Source organism: Talaromyces proteolyticus, assembly GCF_021365285.1.
Source record: "Talaromyces proteolyticus strain PMI_201 chromosome Unknown BGW36scaffold_1, whole genome shotgun sequence".
Classification (NCBI taxonomy): domain Eukaryota; kingdom Fungi; phylum Ascomycota; class Eurotiomycetes; order Eurotiales; family Trichocomaceae; genus Talaromyces; species Talaromyces proteolyticus.
Window position 1 is genome coordinate 516262 of NW_025764277.1, and position 16585 is coordinate 532846.

A 16585-nucleotide genomic window follows, 5' to 3' on the forward strand; every position below is an offset into this window, starting at 1 on the left:
AACACATTTCAGCCCATTACGGCATGGAACCAATAAACCGGAATAAGGCTCTGGGAGAGCTCCAGCAGCTTGGTCAGAGCCTATGGGAGGTAGCTCTACGGCCATGGGATTCTGGTGTTCTCCCCGCTCCAGAGGCACTACGCAAAGCCCGGATGACCCTACTTGAGCATCTCCCAGACCGAGGACATGGCTTAGAACAAACCAGAGACCATATTCTCCATGATATTGTGCCAGCTTTCAACGGTAGCAGTCTGAGCCCTAATTATTATGGCTTTGTGACCGGGGGTGTAACGCCAGTAGCCCTGATGGCAGACAACATTGTCTCCGTCTATGACCAAAATGTTCAGGTTCATATGGATGAGCACTCCATTTCCACCGATGTCGAGTCAAAGGGACTGGGTCTCGTGGTGGACCTGCTGAATCTCAGCAGGCCAAGTTGGCAGCATGGTACTTTCACTACTGGTGCGACAGGAAGCAACATAATAGGGCTGGCTTGTGGAAGGGAGTTTGTATTGCGAACAGCCGCAGAAAGACGGGGTGCCACCATTCGGAGTGTCGGAGAGCATGGGATTATTGAAGTCATGCTGGCTGCTGGCGTTAAACAATTGCAAGTGCTCTCGACGCTTCCCCATTCCTCGGTTGGGAAAGCCGCGGGGATCCTAGGAATAGGGCGTGCTAATGTCAAGAGCATCTGCACTTCAAAACAGAACCGACTTGAAATTGATATGGATCTTTTGGAAAAGGAACTTTCAAATCCGGATCGAGTAAGTATTGTGGTTATTTCTTGCGGCGAGGTTAACACCGGGCATTTTGCGACGAGCGGAGGGGCCCAGATGTTGAAGTTACGACGACTTTGCGATAAATATGGCTCTTGGATACATGTCGATGGGGCCTTTGGCATATTCGGACGCATTCTGGGTTCATCCGAAGAAGAATATGCAGCTATCACGAGGGGTTGCGACGGTATAGAGCTGGCCGATTCAATCACTGGGGATGCGCACAAATTCCTAAATGTCCCTTACGATTGCGGATTCTTCCTCTGTCGCCATCCACCATCCAGTTTGTCGGAAGATGTCTTCCGTAATGCAAATGCGGCATATTTGAATTCTGCAGCCAGTGGTGGTGATTCAGTTCCATCGCCACTAAATATTGGAATCGAGAATTCAAGACGTTTAAGAGCCCTTCCGGTTTACGCTTCTTTAATGGCGTATGGCAAAAATGGGTTTCAAACTATACTCAAAACGCAGATCCGTCTCTCTCGCATGATTGCCGGCTGGTTGTATGACCATCCTGCGTATACCCCTCTACCCCTGGCAAGCAGTGAAGAGGATCTTTGTGCTCAAACCTATGTGGTTGTTCTTTTTAGAGCCAACGACGAGTCTTTGAACAAGCAACTAGCGGAAAGAATCAATGCTACCTCCAAAATGTTTGTTTCGGGGACCTCCTGGGATGGGAAGCCAGCCTGTCGAATAGCAGTTTCCAACTGGAGAACAGATGTGCTAAGAGATTTTGCAGTAGTGACCGATGTACTGGAAAAGATTTCTTCATCTACATCAAACAGTGTACATTAAGTTGGATTTTGTCACACCAAGAACAATAGCATGAAAGCAATATGACTTTTATTTATTTCTACTCTGGGGTATAGACAACACAATTAATTTATTTATCGTCGACGTGTGGCACCGCTGCCTTCTTTCCTGTCTGCAATACTAACAACCTCCCCGATTCCAGCTGCCTCCTGTTCATCTTCAAGTGCCATGATCTCTTCGCGACTGTCCCACCATTTCTCTTCAGCGAGATCAAAAGCCTCCTTTCGAAGCTCCTTGATTGTCTTCTCTGAAGCATCTCCCTTACTCTTCATTTTATCCATTAGATAATTCTGCCACTCAGTAGTCGTACGAGCAAAGAAATCACGTAAATTCTCGAATGGACGTGGATGTGGTCGGTCGTCTTTCACTGTAGACTCCGTTTCTGTCTCCTCAACGTCGAGTTGCTCCATGTCGCGCGTCACAGACGGCACCGTGATCTCCGTGGGAACCTCGGAGGGGGGGTCGACTGACATTGCCTCTTCCTCTTCGTCATCCTCCATTTCTTCATCGTCATCCCCTTCTTCGTCTTCATCTTCGCTTTCTTCAATCAGTACATTCCAGTTGGCGGGCTCGTTGTAGAAGATTTCTTTCACGCCATCAAGCTTGACCAAATCAATAGAATACATATCATTGAAGGTGAACTCTTGGTCTCCCTTCTCGAAAGTCCCGCCAAATATGAATAGTGTGTCTTCTTGCACTGTCAATTGCGCATTGAAACGAGGATGTGGCATTTCAAAACGAACAACTGCCGGAGTGGCTGGTTCAGCCTGCTCTTCTTCGACTTTGGGACTGTCAATATCCATATCGTCACCCTCTTCTTGAACTATACCCCTCTTAGCCTCTAAGGCAGCCAAGTTTTTCAACAATTCTTCTTCGTCGGCTTTGCTTCGGTTTCGAGACTTGTTTGCCTGGTTTTGTTGCTTCTTGCCAGGGGCTTTTGGACGACGGAGGGTGAGTGGAAAGAAGCGATTCCGCTCCAAGTTCCAAGCAAACATGGTATCGAAGAACTCGCTGTCAATGCCTTCTTCACTCATTTCAATATCATGAACACCGCCGAACATGATACTTCGTCCTTTGTGGTGGGCCATCGTGATACCAGCTCGCGCAGGATTTGGCGCATTAGCAGGCTTTTTCCGGCGTTCCCATCGCACGCTAGGGCCTGTAGAAGCTGGGACATCTGCCCCCGGCTGTGTGATACGCAGAAACCAGGTATCTTGGTGGACCATTGGCTTGAGAATCACTCGTTGTGGTCCGTTTTTCACCGGCTTTCCACCAACCCCGGTCGATGCTTTGACACGGGAATAACCGCCGTATAATACAGCGCCTGATTCATGAGGCAGAAAACTAAACGAGGATCTTGCATCAGGTTTCCCCGATGCAGGAGGGAGTGCTGGGTTGTGCCATGTGAAATTCGCACAGTCGTAGATCCAGAGATCTTGAAGATACTTGGTTTGTTGAGAGGTGTCCTGAAATCCACCGAACAGGATGATATAGTTCTACTATCGCGTCAGTATGTAAAATCCAGAGAGAAAAGCTAGGCAAGGAACGTACTTTGAAATATGTCATCCTGTGGCCACTTCTAGCTGGAGGGCCTTTGCCTTTGGGTTCGATTCGGCTCCATTCGCGAGTAGAAGGGTCCAAATGCCAGAAGTCATTGTAATGATAAAAAGTGCCTTGTTTAGGAGATGAGAACTCTCCTCCAAATAGATAGACACCGCCAGTATTCCCACCACGACACCAGGCATGCCCACTCCTCGGCAGCGGACTATTTGGACTCGTAACTTCCCGCCACTCCCCACGGTCAATCAAATAGACATAGAGATTGTTGTAAAAAGTTGCAAGCGTGCCATCAAAATTCTCGCCACCAAAAACCAGCAATTCATTTTTGTTAGATGGAGAGGCCACAATGGTTGATGATGACCGCGGCGTAGGTGGACCAGATGTCACTTCTGTCACTTTCAGGAATTTCGCCTGTTCCTCGGCATATGCTGCTAGCACAGCATCGAGATCAACATCTTCAGCATCGCTGTCCGCATCTCGGCCTTTGACTTTATTCTTTTTATCCTTTTTATCGGCCTTTTTAGATTGTTTGGCTGCGACCCGCTCTTTGCGTTCGGCGGATTTTTTGTCCTTTTTACCCATCCTTGCTGTCTCTTTCTATCTGAACGAGTAGCGGAAGCGTGATAAGTTCGCCAGCTCTGAAATTTCGCTGGCCCTTTTTCTCTCTTTTTTTCCTGTCATATTGATTATACTCGCGTGCAGAATTCCTCTTCCCCGCAGGTCGTCTCAGTGGGTCATCGAAATTTGCCCCTCCGTTTTGAGACTCGATTGTGATTGGATCGTCGTGGTATACTTCCAGAAGGAAGGGGAGAATGCATACTATGCATTCGACGTAAAATTAAAAATGAGAAGACCTCCAATTTAAGGACAGTACTTTAAAGATGAGTGTCTAGTACTAGGGATTGATGGGATCATCCAGAGGTGTGCCATGTAAGTTATACAGTCTACATGTAGTGATACCTCACAACCACAATTAAATTGGACTCAAATTCCAGTATTCTTTATTTAATGCTCCGACTATGCATAGTTTTAGAAGTAATGACTTGACGTTTCTTTTTCTTAATTCGGCGTTGGAAATAAAGTGAATGTTTGATTAAACATTTACCTTTCTGAGACCGTAACTGAATAACAGGCAAATAATTGTTCTCGGAGAAGACCTTATTTAAGTCCTTGTTTATTTATTTTTTCAAACTCAATGTTCAACGTACGATAAATAAAAAGTATTGTTGACAATAGAATTCACGAAGGATAAAAATGAGCATTGTCAGGTGACATCACGTGACTAAAAGGTCTTGGCGCGTGCTGCACGTCAAACACGGGCCTCAACTCAACGTCGCTCCTGCTCCCTGCATCGTCACCCTTTCAGTTCTGCATTGGAGGAAAAGGCCCTGTGTTATCCCGGTACTGTTATCATCATCATCTGCTGTCATCTGCCTCTCGCCTTCACCGTCTCTTTGCCATCGCCCACTGCACCAGCACTCAGTTCTCCCGTCTCAAGCCTCTTCCAGCACCGTAAACCAGCACGTCAAGTCAAACCAAAAATCAAGCATCACCCCCCTTCTCGACCATCACCAAAAACACCAACACCAACACCAGAATCCCCTTCCCATCGACTTCCAGCTCCAGCACCAGCAAGTTTTCTTTGGGGACATCTGGTGTATATAAAGCGATCCAGTTAAAAAAACACAGGAATAAGAACAGACGTATTCACTGCTTCTATCCCGCTTCACTTTAGCCTAACTAGCTACGAACACGAAAATCGAAGAAATATCCACATCACGATCCTCACACTGACGCCATGTCTGCCTCACCTTCCTCGACTTTGCCTTCGACCAAGCGCCCTCTTGAGGACCCTTCCTCACCCTCCGGTCCTAATGACCAGCCCGAGGCCAAGCGCCCTGCTTTGGATAAGGTGGTTCGAAGCGACGACCACAAACGATCCGACTCCGAAGTGAAGACCGAATCTTCTGCCACCAATGGCGCCGGCGATACTGTAGTTGTCGACGCGCCGAACGGCAAGGACGTGAGTGCCATCGACACCCAACCTATCCAGTCTACCGCGTCGCATGCGGATCGTGCGTCATCGCAGCAGCCTCAGAGTCAAACCCCGCAGGACGAGAGCTCTTGGATCCATATCCGTGCTGTCATTTCTAGCCCAGAAGCCGCTACTTGTATTGGCAAAGGTGGGGAAAATGTCTCCCAAATTCGTCGTCTTTCAGGTGCCAAGTGCACTGTCAGTGACTACTCCCGAGGTGCCGTTGAAAGAATTTTGACTGTCAGCGGCCCACAGGATGCTGTTGCAAAGGTAAGTTATTTCCCCTAAACTTTACATTTGAAGACGCTTTTCTAGAACTGTAATTAATCCACCACCACGCAGGCTTTTGGTTTGATCATCCGTACCCTTAATAATGAACCTCTTGACGCTGCTTCCACCTCTCACTCCAAGACATACCCTCTACGTCTCCTTATCCCCCATATCCTGATTGGTTCGATCATTGGCAAAGGTGGTGTCCGCATTCGTGAAATCCAGGAAGCCTCTGGAGCGCGTTTGAATGCCTCTGATGCCTGCCTTCCCCTCTCTACTGAGCGTTCCCTCGTTGTTTTAGGTGTCGCTGATGCCGTGCACATTGCAACTTACTATGTTGCTGTCACTCTTGTGGAGCAGCTTACTGAGAGATTCGGTGGACCTGCCGCATCCGCTTATGCTACGCGCAGTGGTGGCCCCGCTGGTGTTGTGCCTGGCGGCATGCAAGTTGTCCCATATGTTCCCCAACCCGCTGGTGGACAATACGGCAATCCCGACTCATTCAAGAGACACTATCCCCAGTCAAACCGACCTCTCCCTGGCCCGTATGGCGTTCCTTATTCCCACGGTCCTTCCGCCGCCCAGACCCCTGCCTCTCAGCCTCCTCTCCATTATGGTGCCTCCCCTCGCGCCCCTTATGCCGGCGCAGGTCCCCAGCAGCCTGCTCCTTATGGTGCTCCCCAAGCCCAGCCCCACACAGGTGCTCAGCCTCTTGCTGGGGTTGTTCCGAGCCAGCCTATCACCCAGCAAATATACATTCCTAATGATATGGTCGGCGCCATCATTGGTAAGGGTGGTGCCAAGATCAACGAAATCAGACACCTGAGCGGCAGTGTGATCAAGATCAATGAGCCCCAAGACAACAGCAATGAGCGTCTTGTCACAATTACTGGAACGCAAGAGTGCAACCAAATGGCTCTATATATGCTTTATTCTCGACTTGGTAAGCTTCTCTCTCTTCTACTCCCTTTTTTGGACCGGTGAACTAATTCATGTGCCTTGCAGAGAGCGAGAAACATCGTATTTAAGCTTGTATCGAGTGTTGGTATCTTCTTTAGCATGGTGCGGCTCAATCTGGTGAAAACAAAAAGCTTTTTGCATGCTCTGTCTTTTTATCTTGCGATAATCGTCCTTCAGCTGTGTATTTTAATGGGGGCTTTTTTCTCTTAATATTGATGCGTTTTTCTTATTTTTACAGACCTTGCCGTGGTCGGTATGCTCAAACTGTAGCTTTTCATTGTTCTTAATAACCACTATGAGAAGGAAGCTTTACTGCCTTGCTGTGGTGATTCTGACAGATACCCTGCGGTGTTATCAGGATGCGATGCGCCCATTCCCCCATGCATTTGCGTGGTAAACCTTGTATATCAAGCTCAAAACCCAATCTTTTGAAACTTGACATGTCGCATCTCCAACCCTTTGACAGGCGACACCATAACTGTTCTGAGCGGGGCGACAGTTTCCTTAAACTCCTTTGTCTCTCTCGCCGCCGTATGTTTTTCCTTTGACTGCCATCCAATAGCCATGAAATACGCCTTCGCCTTACCGGAGGGAGTATCCCGGTGATCAATCGTGACCGGTCGTTCAACATGGCCCATCGACCACGATACCGGCTTGATATCAGCCGGTTGAACTTTCTGAGTTTCGTTTCTGAAGGTAACAATATCCCTGTTGAATTTGCTTAAATTTTCTGCACTAATGTCACTCGGCATTAAAAAATTGACTAGCTCGGTGACCGGGTTCGTGGTTAGCGTTTCTGTAGTCGAGATTGGCGGGTTGAGGGTTGTGAAGAATGTGATTAGTTTCGTAGGATCGTATTTATTACTGCTATCTCCGTCGTTGTCGATGAAAGGCTCAAGGCGGCTGAGTTGGATGGAATTGGTGGCATCAGCCCATTCTAATCCAAGTTAGCCAATATAGATGAAGATCATTTCTATACGCCATATAGGAAAGAAGGAAATCGCGGAATATACCAATCACCCAAACTAAGTTATTCTCATCCTCCAAAGACCGTCCCCAGGCAGATCCCAAGTGGCCACTTTCAAGTATTGTTTCGCGGAAAAGATCGAGTAGCTTCTCGCCCTCATGGTTGTCGCTGTCTTCTGGTTTGATGGACGGCTTGAGCCGGAAGTAGACGATTTCGGTCACGGTGGGGGATTTTGGCGGAGCGCTCATCTTTCTGTCTCCGTTTTATATATATTTCGAGTTCAGATGCAATAAATAGAATTATTTCCTTCCTTTGCGAAACCTCAGCCCTTGAAGTGTATCGATTAATAATACGTATAAAGCTAGAGCCCTAGGTCATTTGGTGGCTGGACGTTGACGGCGAATGTCTCACAAATAGCGGGGCGGGCTTTCTATAAGCAAGGAACGTTATTAACGAAAATCAGCTGATTGTTCCCCAGTCCTTGATAATGCCAGCTGCCATTAATGATTCAACAATGCAGGCTGCAGCTGACTAATGGCGAAATTGTGGGGAGAGTGAGGAGTGAAAGGATTGTGTTGGTTTCTGGGGCTTCAATTGAGAGGCGCTGCGCTTGAGTGGAAGTATGCCCTATAGAATAATACAATCGATGTTCTGTAATCCAAACGACTGTCTTTGTTCTCGTATTGTGAATTCTGTATTACGTGGACGGAGTCGATGAGGTACGGTGCGGATTTGTTTTGCTGTACTGTGATGTCATATCGATGTGATGGACCCATTCTGTTTCGAGATTGGAAATGGATAAGGAGGGAATTGTGCTATAAGTTTGAGGTTTCAAATTGAGATAATTTTAGTAAGTTGCTTGTCGGATTTGTTCTTGGTATGTATCATTAATTGGTATAGGCATGGGTATAAGCACACGCTGGATGTTTTGATTTCGCTGCGGCATTCGGCGGATATTCAATATGACGGCTTAATTGCTGACTTTGAGTTCCACGAATGCTGAAGGTGTTGAAAAAAATAATTGATAGCGTGAGATTTACTTATAATTTCTTCTCAAGTTTTCAGTACTCTTCAGTTCGTTAATTTTGGGCCTACGATCGACTTTGCCTAGGAATTTACACCAGTAAGGTGACAAACGTTTGAATATAGCACCGCAAAAGTAAATTAATTATAGGAGCTCTTCCTATGTCAATATTAATAATATTTGAACTTTCTGCATTTTCTACGGGTGATCCCCCAAGAAGTTGACATAAATTTGTGTAAATGTAGATGAAAGATAGGTGGAAAATCTTAATACTATATTCAAACTTTTGTCATCTTAGTGTACCTCCGATGAATTTGATTCGTTGTTTAATGTATAAGATACAACCAAACAACCCAGGAATTTGAGAAGGTGAGAATAACGGCATAATTTTAATTAAGTGCAGCAAGCCAGAATTTCAATGCATCATCTACGGAGCTATCTGGCAGTTCAATATCACCTTAATGAAACTGCCCGTGGGTATAACATTTGAAAACTTGAAAAATACATTTCATAATGACTACACTCCTTGAGTTATGAAGTGTATTTTTGTGGTTAGGCTTCTTCTCTATGTTCTGTAACTTCTACCTTTGCCGGGTTCGTATCGAGATTAATGATTGTTTCGACTTTGGTAGATGAAAACTTTCGTGCCGGGATATGATTTGCCTGTTTGTTACAATTGTCAGCCCAAGAAGATATGGAAAGAATGACGTTAAACTGACAAAGAGAATATCTAGCTCTGCATATGTTCTCCCTTTTGTTTCGGCTGTATGCCCCACGAAAGCGAATTAGTTTCTTGTCTGACTTTAGAAGATAAAGGCATGTTTTAACTCACGTAGTCGAAAGTAGAGATAGAGATTCATCAACAAATTGATACCGGCCCAGAAGAAACATGCCTTTGGACCCCAATTCCAAGCCGAAGCATTTAGTTGTCTATACGATATTATGTTGACAAAGGCTAGATTGATTATATTGTAAGCATTCCTTGCCAGGATGATCGATTTTGCTCGAAGTCTCGATGATGGGATTTCTGAGACAATAGTATATACTACCGGCGCAACGGAGAAATCAGCCACCGCCGAAAGAAGCAGGACCATGGTTCCGGCGGTCCAAGATGTCGCTGTGGACGGGGTGGAGGGAATGCCCATTCCACCTGCTACCCTAAAATGAGTTTTCAGTACACATATGATGGGTTACCATGGTTTTAGAAGGAATTTCCTACAGAAGGAGTAAAAACATGACAACCATACCACCGCACATCAAACTCTTACGACCTAGACGATTCAAGACTAGCCACGAAGTCATGGTACCAACCGCACTGATAGCAGTTTGGCCCCAGGAAAGACTGTACGCGTCGTCTGTACTGATACCGGCTCGCACGTAAAAGTATGACGATAGCCCACCAACAACAGTCCCGGAAAGCGTCTGTGCAATCCATGTCATACAGACTATTTCAGACCTCCGGAGATCTGTACCGCGAAAACAATCAAAATAGGTAGTCCCTTTTGAAACTTCTCGCTCCATTGCGTCGGTGTAAATCATGTCTTATAATCACCTACAGTTAGTTCACAACCGGTAACTGAGCGAGGATATTCTAAGGAGTGGGCTTTGATTACAAGCAATTTGCCGATCTTCGTCTCTACTACTATAAGACGAGTTTTTAACCGTGAGTTTTCGAAGAGAGTTGCGAGCTCGCTCAGTATATCCGTTCCGAATGCACCACCATGGAGACTCCGGAGCTAGAAAGATACCAATGCCGATGGGAATTGGCCAGACCCATTGGACTGCAAATGGGATTTTGTAACTGAGATTTGTGAGATGATTATTGCAGATATTTTAAAATCTTTGATGAGAGGAAACTCACCCCCAAACGTCTTGACGATTGACTAGGCCCCGAATGATGCCAGCTGAGATAAATTGACCAATAATCCAGCATAGATTGACAAATGTTGTTAGATAATGACGCAGAGGAACAGGACACACCTCGGCTGCATAGGCGGTTGTCATTGTCTACATCCATCAGTATTACACTGTTTAGACTCGGAGAGTCTGGCTGACTTGGAACACCCCCCAACTGATACCTTGAAACAATTCTCCAACCAAAAAGACAGTCAATGTCTTTGCTGTTTGAATAAGCTTCACAATTATCATCAAGATCTCAGAAAGACAGCCGCACCGTAGAATGGAATGAAGATGAAACCTGTCAGGCTGACTAGAGCCAAGATGAGTGTCCATCGATATCCCACCCTGTCCGACATCACGCCCGCTAATTGCAGACCAAGGACTTCACCGCAATTTGTCGCTGCTCCGATTCCATTTTGCCAGGATGGAGGAATATTAAGGGTTCCATCCGGCGCTTTGATGCCAAATACATTCAGGAAAGACGGATACGCATTAACTAGTGTCTCTCGGCGTTAGAGAAGTAAGCAAAAGGTGATGTAAAGGTGTTTGTTACAAGCACCGACAAGCGAAGTGTCGTATCCTTCCATAATGAGTGTCGATGAGAGCATGATACTCCACAGTATGGCCTTGGGATAGATTCGGAAAGCGGTGAGGAGTTTCATATTCCGTTCTCGTTCATTGGCTTCATTAGCTTCTTGTACTAGGTTCTGCAAATTGAATTAAGCCATAATTTCCTTTTCAATGCACTACCTCGATATTGGGGGTAGCTATACCATGAAGTCCTCTACACTAGAAGCAACCCCGTTTGCAACGCCCGGGGGGACGTGAGCTACATGGCTATGCTGGTCCTTGAATTGCTGGTTACGAGAAGGCGTTGATTCTGCCATCACTGTCGTTTTGATAAAAACCAAGAGAATATTTAGAGAATCTCAATTCTCGTAGATCCATCCTAGAGGGGATTTTGGATTAAACCTGGGGTAATAAAGAAAAAAATGCGGGGTTACACACCCAGCCATCCCCGCGCCTAGCCAGCATTTAGCATATTGTATCTGCGCAACGTTGCAGTGCGTAGTAAAAAAGTTTAATCGGAACATTAACCGATAATCTGTCAGCATCTCGTCGAGGTATCGCTGAATAGACACTGGATATATAAAAAGCACAGGCCAATCAAGGGCCGCAGCTCCCATATAGAGTTTATGGTCCCTCTCGGCTTTTCAATGGCCAATGATTTTTCTCTGCGGTGGGTTCTTTGCCTTCCGGCTTGCCGAGACTTTATCTGTCGGACCAATCAGGGCCTCACTATCCCAGCTTGCTTTAGCGCCACAAAAGGCTCTCCTATAATCTTTATTTTTTGTAGCTTTCAGACAAGTAAAATTGGCACCTAAATTCTCTAGTCCCAAGAAATTCTCTTGATCTTATATACACATGCCGAAGGAGTTGGTCTTTTCCTAGCATGCGAAGTTGCAGCAGCTGGGGATGTCTCGCTACTTGGTTTGGAACGAGATGCCACCCTGAGCTTGGAAGAAGGGATATCCTGGCTGTCGCGGCCGGCATCGTCGTGCAATCGAGGAATTTTTATCGCCATGGGATGCTAAGCGATGTTTTTGGCAGCGAACGCAAGACACGCCTCGACGGATTCTCGAGATCGAAAGTTTTCGATGGTGAACGTAAATCACAGGTAGAAGAATCCTCAGACTTTTAATTCGCGGGACATTTTGCCGGTATGATGGTCAACCGGAATCTTGCGGACTTCTCATGCTGGAAATATGATTTGCTGGGACCTGCGTTTTTTCCTGGAGGAACTACTCTTGAACTGATAATCGACGTTGACGGAAAGTACACATGATCTTAGAGTACAAATTATAAGGGCCACGGCAGTCTCTGAGATTGCTGACTATGGTGACAAGGTGAAGTGTGGACTGAGAGCAATGTATCAAAGCCCAATGGCTTGTGGGCTATGATTGAGGACAAAGCACTATTCGAAAAACGGCAGGGTTCGAATTTAAAGGGATAGATGCCGAAATCACAGGCTACGTGACTATGTGTGAACTGGATAAGCCAGACCTGCTGAAGATGGGATTAAATTATATCGACTTAAGTATGTATATTATGAGCACACCAGAGTGTATTCATGTTGTCGACTTTGACATGAGCTTCGACCATTCTCAACCCATCACCCCACGAGCATTTCCAAACAGTGCTTCGACGTGTCACTGGCACAGCTATTGCTGTCAAAGCATTACACATGACTTCATCTTTTACTGATCGCTCAAAACAAGTAACGGAATACCGTAAGGGGAGAATTCTATGTGACAGCTCCCGCATCCACTCTCCACTGGGCGCACAAGGATTGAACACTGGAATTCGCGATTCCATCAATCTGGGATGGAAGCTTTCAACCACCGTCAAAGGCGCTGCACCTCCTGGACTTCTCGACACTTAGCACTCAGAGCGGCACGCGGATGGCGCGTGGGTCCTGGAATGTGACCGGGCACAAGTAGTCACATTACAACCTGATAGCTGCAGTCGAGCTATGAGAAAGGTTATGCAAGATATAATCAATACGGAACTTGGGGTGACATATTTCCCGAACCGAATTTGGAGAATCTCTCAGCGTTATGACCTGCAAAATACACACCCGCTTATTAGCTGTAGTGCTTCGGATTTCGAATTTGATGACGGATTAAGACTTGGCAAAAAATTAGAGAAAGGAGGTTTCTTGTTGTTGACTTTGAGAACGATGTATGGGTTGTAAGTTTGTGCCATCGTTAAGGCCCATCATCAACTATTCTGGATGTCATTCTAAAGAGGCCTTCGATCACAAGGCATTACTGGTACGATCGGATGGAACTGTTGCATCGGTCTCGGAAGATAAGGTGAATCTAGATGCACTGCGAACCATATTGTCCGGTTGGGTGATTGTTTGCTAGATCAGTCAAGTGTGACGACAATTCACCAGAAATTAGGCTGCATATAGTTACATATGTAATTAGAATAGTTGATTTCGAGAGCTAGAAACTAGATTTTTGAATTAATAACATGGTGAATGCATCAATTAAATTGATCAATTACCGCAGAAGATATGATCGTTGTATGCCATAAGCTGAGCCTTCCATTATTGAAGGTGTTTGCTGCGGAGGGGTGTTTATTTTGTCTTTGGGTAAAACGAGACCTATGAATCTCCCTTTCCGATTAGCTTTTACGTCGTTGTATCACGCGAGTATAAAGACCAACTTCCATCTCACCATTAATAATAATAGTGGGTTCTAAAGTGAATCGAGGGCCTCTCCTGAATTTGACATAAATCCCCGTGTAGGGTAGTAACAAAAGGAACCGTATCGCCACACGTCGTTTCCTGACGACAGGCCAAGCTCATCACACCAAGACGCTAGCATTAATACTCAACTCCTTACCCACATAGTAAAGACCGTAGTATAGCAGAAGCGGGGCCGGGGGTGGGTGTCTCTAATAATTGTTGATCTATCGGTTTGACATAGATGACCAAACCTATAGTTATATGCCGAACAGGCTGGTTTGACCAATTAAATATAGAAATGATCGGATCCGTCCCCCAACCTACTGCCTCACTAGAGGTTGTCGTTGAGCTATTCAGCGTTGCATATAATTTTGAATGTTCTCAGTAGAGGAAACTAACCTGAATTACTAGGCCCCGGGGACTGTGTGGAACCCCGGAATTAAAAGGGGGGCGCTTGCCTAACCCCAAGTAGAAAATGGTCTCTACCAGTTTCCTAGAACAGTTTTAGACGTAGCTCTTCCCAGTGCTTATTTTTCCACATGAAACATCATTCCTTATAGTGAAACTTATAGAATGAGACAGGCGCGTAAACTATCCAAGCACGGTGATTGATTTCTCGGTCTAAATTTCGGTTGTTTTTTGTTTTAGCGGCATTTGTAGTAAACAATTTGACATACTATTCGTAATATGGTATGGATATCTCTATGCACTTTAAATTAAGTATTTCCAGATTACTGATATAAATTGGCTGCACTTTCTATAAACCCCAAGAGGATAAAGACAACTTTCAACCGTCTCTTCCCTTCTTTTTTGTAACTACATTGTCACTCTTTTTGTTCGGAATTTGTAAAATCATCAAAATGCTGCGCATTGCTACACTTTCGATTCTGGCCCTGGGTGAGCTTGCCTCCGCCCACGTTGTAGCCTGGCATCAAGGCATGTACTGCCTTGGGGGGAACGACACATCGGTCGACGACGCCAATACCAACCTTGCCGTGAATCCTCTGTACGACCTTCCCAAGTCTCAATGGTGGTTCCAAGCCGGCCGGGGTTGCGATCAAGCTCCCCCAGCCGATGGGGTCTTCCTGGAATTACCTGCTGGTCAGAATTTCACCGTTGAGCTTGCTCATAACCGTGCTCAAACTACACTCTCGTATAACGGCCAGTACGCCGGAGAGTGGCCTGACGGCAAAGATCATCCTGAGGACTGGGCTGGGCCGGGCTCACCACCAGACTGCATCCAGGATGATGGAGCCATGCATACCCAAAATGAGACTATGGCTGCCGGAACGGTGTTTGCGATCAGTTATACGTCGGATCTGAGTCAGGTAACGATGGAGAATTTGGTCGTGTTTACTGTACTGGAGCAGTATGTGTTCCCTTTTTCCATTGATTAAACCAAGCTTTTGATTAAGTGTAGCCATACTGACGATATGGTTTTATACAGCACGCCATGGAAACGCATTGCTACCTATGACGTACCCGCAGATCTTCCACCATGCCCTAATGGGGGCTGCATTTGCGCATGGGGTTGGGTCCCGCAAGGATGTGGACAGCCTAACATGTAAGAAAGGCAACTGATGAAATACTACCAGTACTAACGCTCTCAGGTACATGGCAGGATACAGATGTAACGTGACCGGATCAAGCTCGACCAAGCAACTCGCATCAGCCCAAGTTCCGAAATATTGTGCCAATGACACTTCTGAATGTGTTAGCGGCGCCAAGCAGATCCTAGTCATGAACCGTAGGCCTCCGTCAAAATGATCGAACCATGTATATGCTAACGAAGTGATTTCTAGAGGCTGATGGAAACAATGTTGTTTCGCCAGACAACGATTTCGTAGCCTACAACGAGAAATGGGGATTCCAGAATGGTAAGTTTCTACATTGTGCAAGAAAGAAAAATAGCATTAATGTTAATTTGTAGGTGCACAAAACGATATCTTTTTGTAAGCCACAACTCGTTCGACGTATTGAGGATGAGGGTTTCGGTAAAGCGGTATCTTAAGCGGGCATTTTATATTATGTTTCATTACACACATAAGCAGGATGTTTGGGCTTGGCCATTAAGCTTTTTCTTCCTAGGTTTTACAAGATCTCTTGAGATTTTGTAGAAGCTTTCTATAACTATACACAAGATTTCAGGGTACAGAGTTATTAAACCCCTATTCAAACTTCGAAAGTGTATTTTCAGCGTAGAATGTTTGCAAGGCGTTTTCAATGTCAAATATTAGCTAGTTGTCTTACAATTACTACTTTGAGAAACATAGGCTTTTAAACATTGAAATTTTATAAATCTTACATTTTACATACTTGGAACTTCCATCACCATGCGCTCTGCCTTGATGCATTCAGCAATCACTTATTGACAGCATAGAATATACATATATATTGATATATATCTCACTCATGTCTGCATTGAATATACCAAACAATAAGCAGTTATAGTGTTTTCCTCGCTTTCGATTCGTGCGTATCCTGTCTAGTTCTAATAAAAGGATATACTGAAGGCGACGCCCGCACGTTTGGCTCCAGGAGGGTGGCCAGGGCCCCGCCAGCCCCTATAAGGCCCCCGAATCGTCCTGCGCAAAAGCGATTTGGGGCGCCGTCTTCGTAAGCACATATTAATGTTTTGGCAACAGTATAGGTCAGGAGGCGTGGGGGATTAGGGTCTAGGCCCGTAGAGGCCCCCCTAGTGCCCACTAAAGTGAGATTATCATAGCATAGAGGCTGGGTACGGTCGTAAAATTTCAATTAAATAGTTAAATAATAAATAATTTAAATTTTATGTGGCGTTCTGCAAAGAAAACAGTCAGCTCCTGAGCCTGTAGACAATTTAACCACTTTTGGTTAAGTTTAGACAGTGTATGCTTAAAATAAATTGAAGCTAGCTCACAATAGACTCAAGAGTGCCGATGACAGCGCACACACTATTCCACAAACGTATATTACTCATCAGATCGATCATAGATTTGTGTAACATGGAGTCGTCAATTGTCACACTAGTCGTTGTATTCGAGCT

The 16585-nt window shown here is 45.6% G+C and overlaps 7 protein-coding genes across 7 annotated transcripts; 4 read left to right on the plus strand and 3 right to left on the minus strand.

The window, feature by feature from the left end:
- Positions 1 to 23: 23 nt before the first annotated feature.
- Positions 24 to 1571, plus strand: BGW36DRAFT_421434 (putative tyrosine decarboxylase; the record flags this gene model as incomplete). The annotated part of the gene is made up of 1 exon (XM_046219568.1): positions 24 to 1571. The coding sequence occupies one exon, from the start codon at positions 24 to 26 to the stop codon at positions 1569 to 1571; it is 1548 nt and encodes a 515-aa protein (XP_046077465.1).
- Positions 1572 to 1615: 44 nt separating this feature from the next.
- Positions 1616 to 3857, minus strand: BGW36DRAFT_456418 (putative kelch repeats protein). The gene is made up of 2 exons (XM_046221924.1): positions 3141 to 3857; positions 1616 to 3085 (listed from the first exon to the last, which is right to left on the minus strand). Exons 1-2 carry the CDS (start codon positions 3729 to 3731, stop codon positions 1664 to 1666), a joined length of 2013 nt encoding a protein of 670 aa, XP_046077466.1. The 5' UTR covers positions 3732 to 3857; the 3' UTR covers positions 1616 to 1663.
- A 1090-nt stretch (positions 3858 to 4947) lies between these two features.
- BGW36DRAFT_421436 (KH domain RNA binding protein) lies at positions 4948 to 6482 on the plus strand (the record flags this gene model as incomplete). Its single annotated transcript, XM_046219569.1, has 3 exons — positions 4948 to 5454; positions 5527 to 6397; positions 6460 to 6482. The coding sequence occupies 3 exons, from the start codon at positions 4948 to 4950 to the stop codon at positions 6480 to 6482; spliced, it is 1401 nt and encodes a 466-aa protein (XP_046077467.1).
- A 345-nt stretch (positions 6483 to 6827) lies between these two features.
- BGW36DRAFT_392603 (uncharacterized protein) lies at positions 6828 to 7629 on the minus strand (the record flags this gene model as incomplete). Its single annotated transcript, XM_046217715.1, has 2 exons — positions 6828 to 7351; positions 7428 to 7629. 2 exons carry the CDS (start codon positions 7627 to 7629, stop codon positions 6828 to 6830), a joined length of 726 nt encoding a protein of 241 aa, XP_046077468.1.
- A 1328-nt stretch (positions 7630 to 8957) lies between these two features.
- BGW36DRAFT_331814 (general substrate transporter) lies at positions 8958 to 11221 on the minus strand (the record flags this gene model as incomplete). The annotated part of the gene is made up of 10 exons (XM_046212839.1): positions 11078 to 11221; positions 10858 to 11011; positions 10579 to 10800; positions 10461 to 10525; positions 10267 to 10412; positions 10019 to 10206; positions 9625 to 9946; positions 9238 to 9563; positions 9125 to 9168; positions 8958 to 9068 (listed from the first exon to the last, which is right to left on the minus strand). The coding sequence occupies exons 1-10, from the start codon at positions 11189 to 11191 to the stop codon at positions 8958 to 8960; spliced, it is 1692 nt and encodes a 563-aa protein (XP_046077469.1). The 5' UTR covers positions 11192 to 11221.
- Positions 11222 to 12737: 1516 nt separating this feature from the next.
- Positions 12738 to 13079, plus strand: BGW36DRAFT_366273 (uncharacterized protein). The gene has a single exon (XM_046214731.1). The coding sequence runs from the start codon at positions 12838 to 12840 to the stop codon at positions 13057 to 13059; it is 222 nt and encodes a 73-aa protein (XP_046077470.1). The 5' UTR covers positions 12738 to 12837; the 3' UTR covers positions 13060 to 13079.
- A 1238-nt stretch (positions 13080 to 14317) lies between these two features.
- Positions 14318 to 15849, plus strand: BGW36DRAFT_456421 (uncharacterized protein). Its single transcript, XM_046221925.1, has 5 exons — positions 14318 to 14929; positions 15008 to 15124; positions 15171 to 15307; positions 15363 to 15437; positions 15491 to 15849. Exons 1-5 carry the CDS (start codon positions 14421 to 14423, stop codon positions 15514 to 15516), a joined length of 864 nt encoding a protein of 287 aa, XP_046077471.1. The 5' UTR covers positions 14318 to 14420; the 3' UTR covers positions 15517 to 15849.
- Positions 15850 to 16585: the final 736 nt, after the last annotated feature.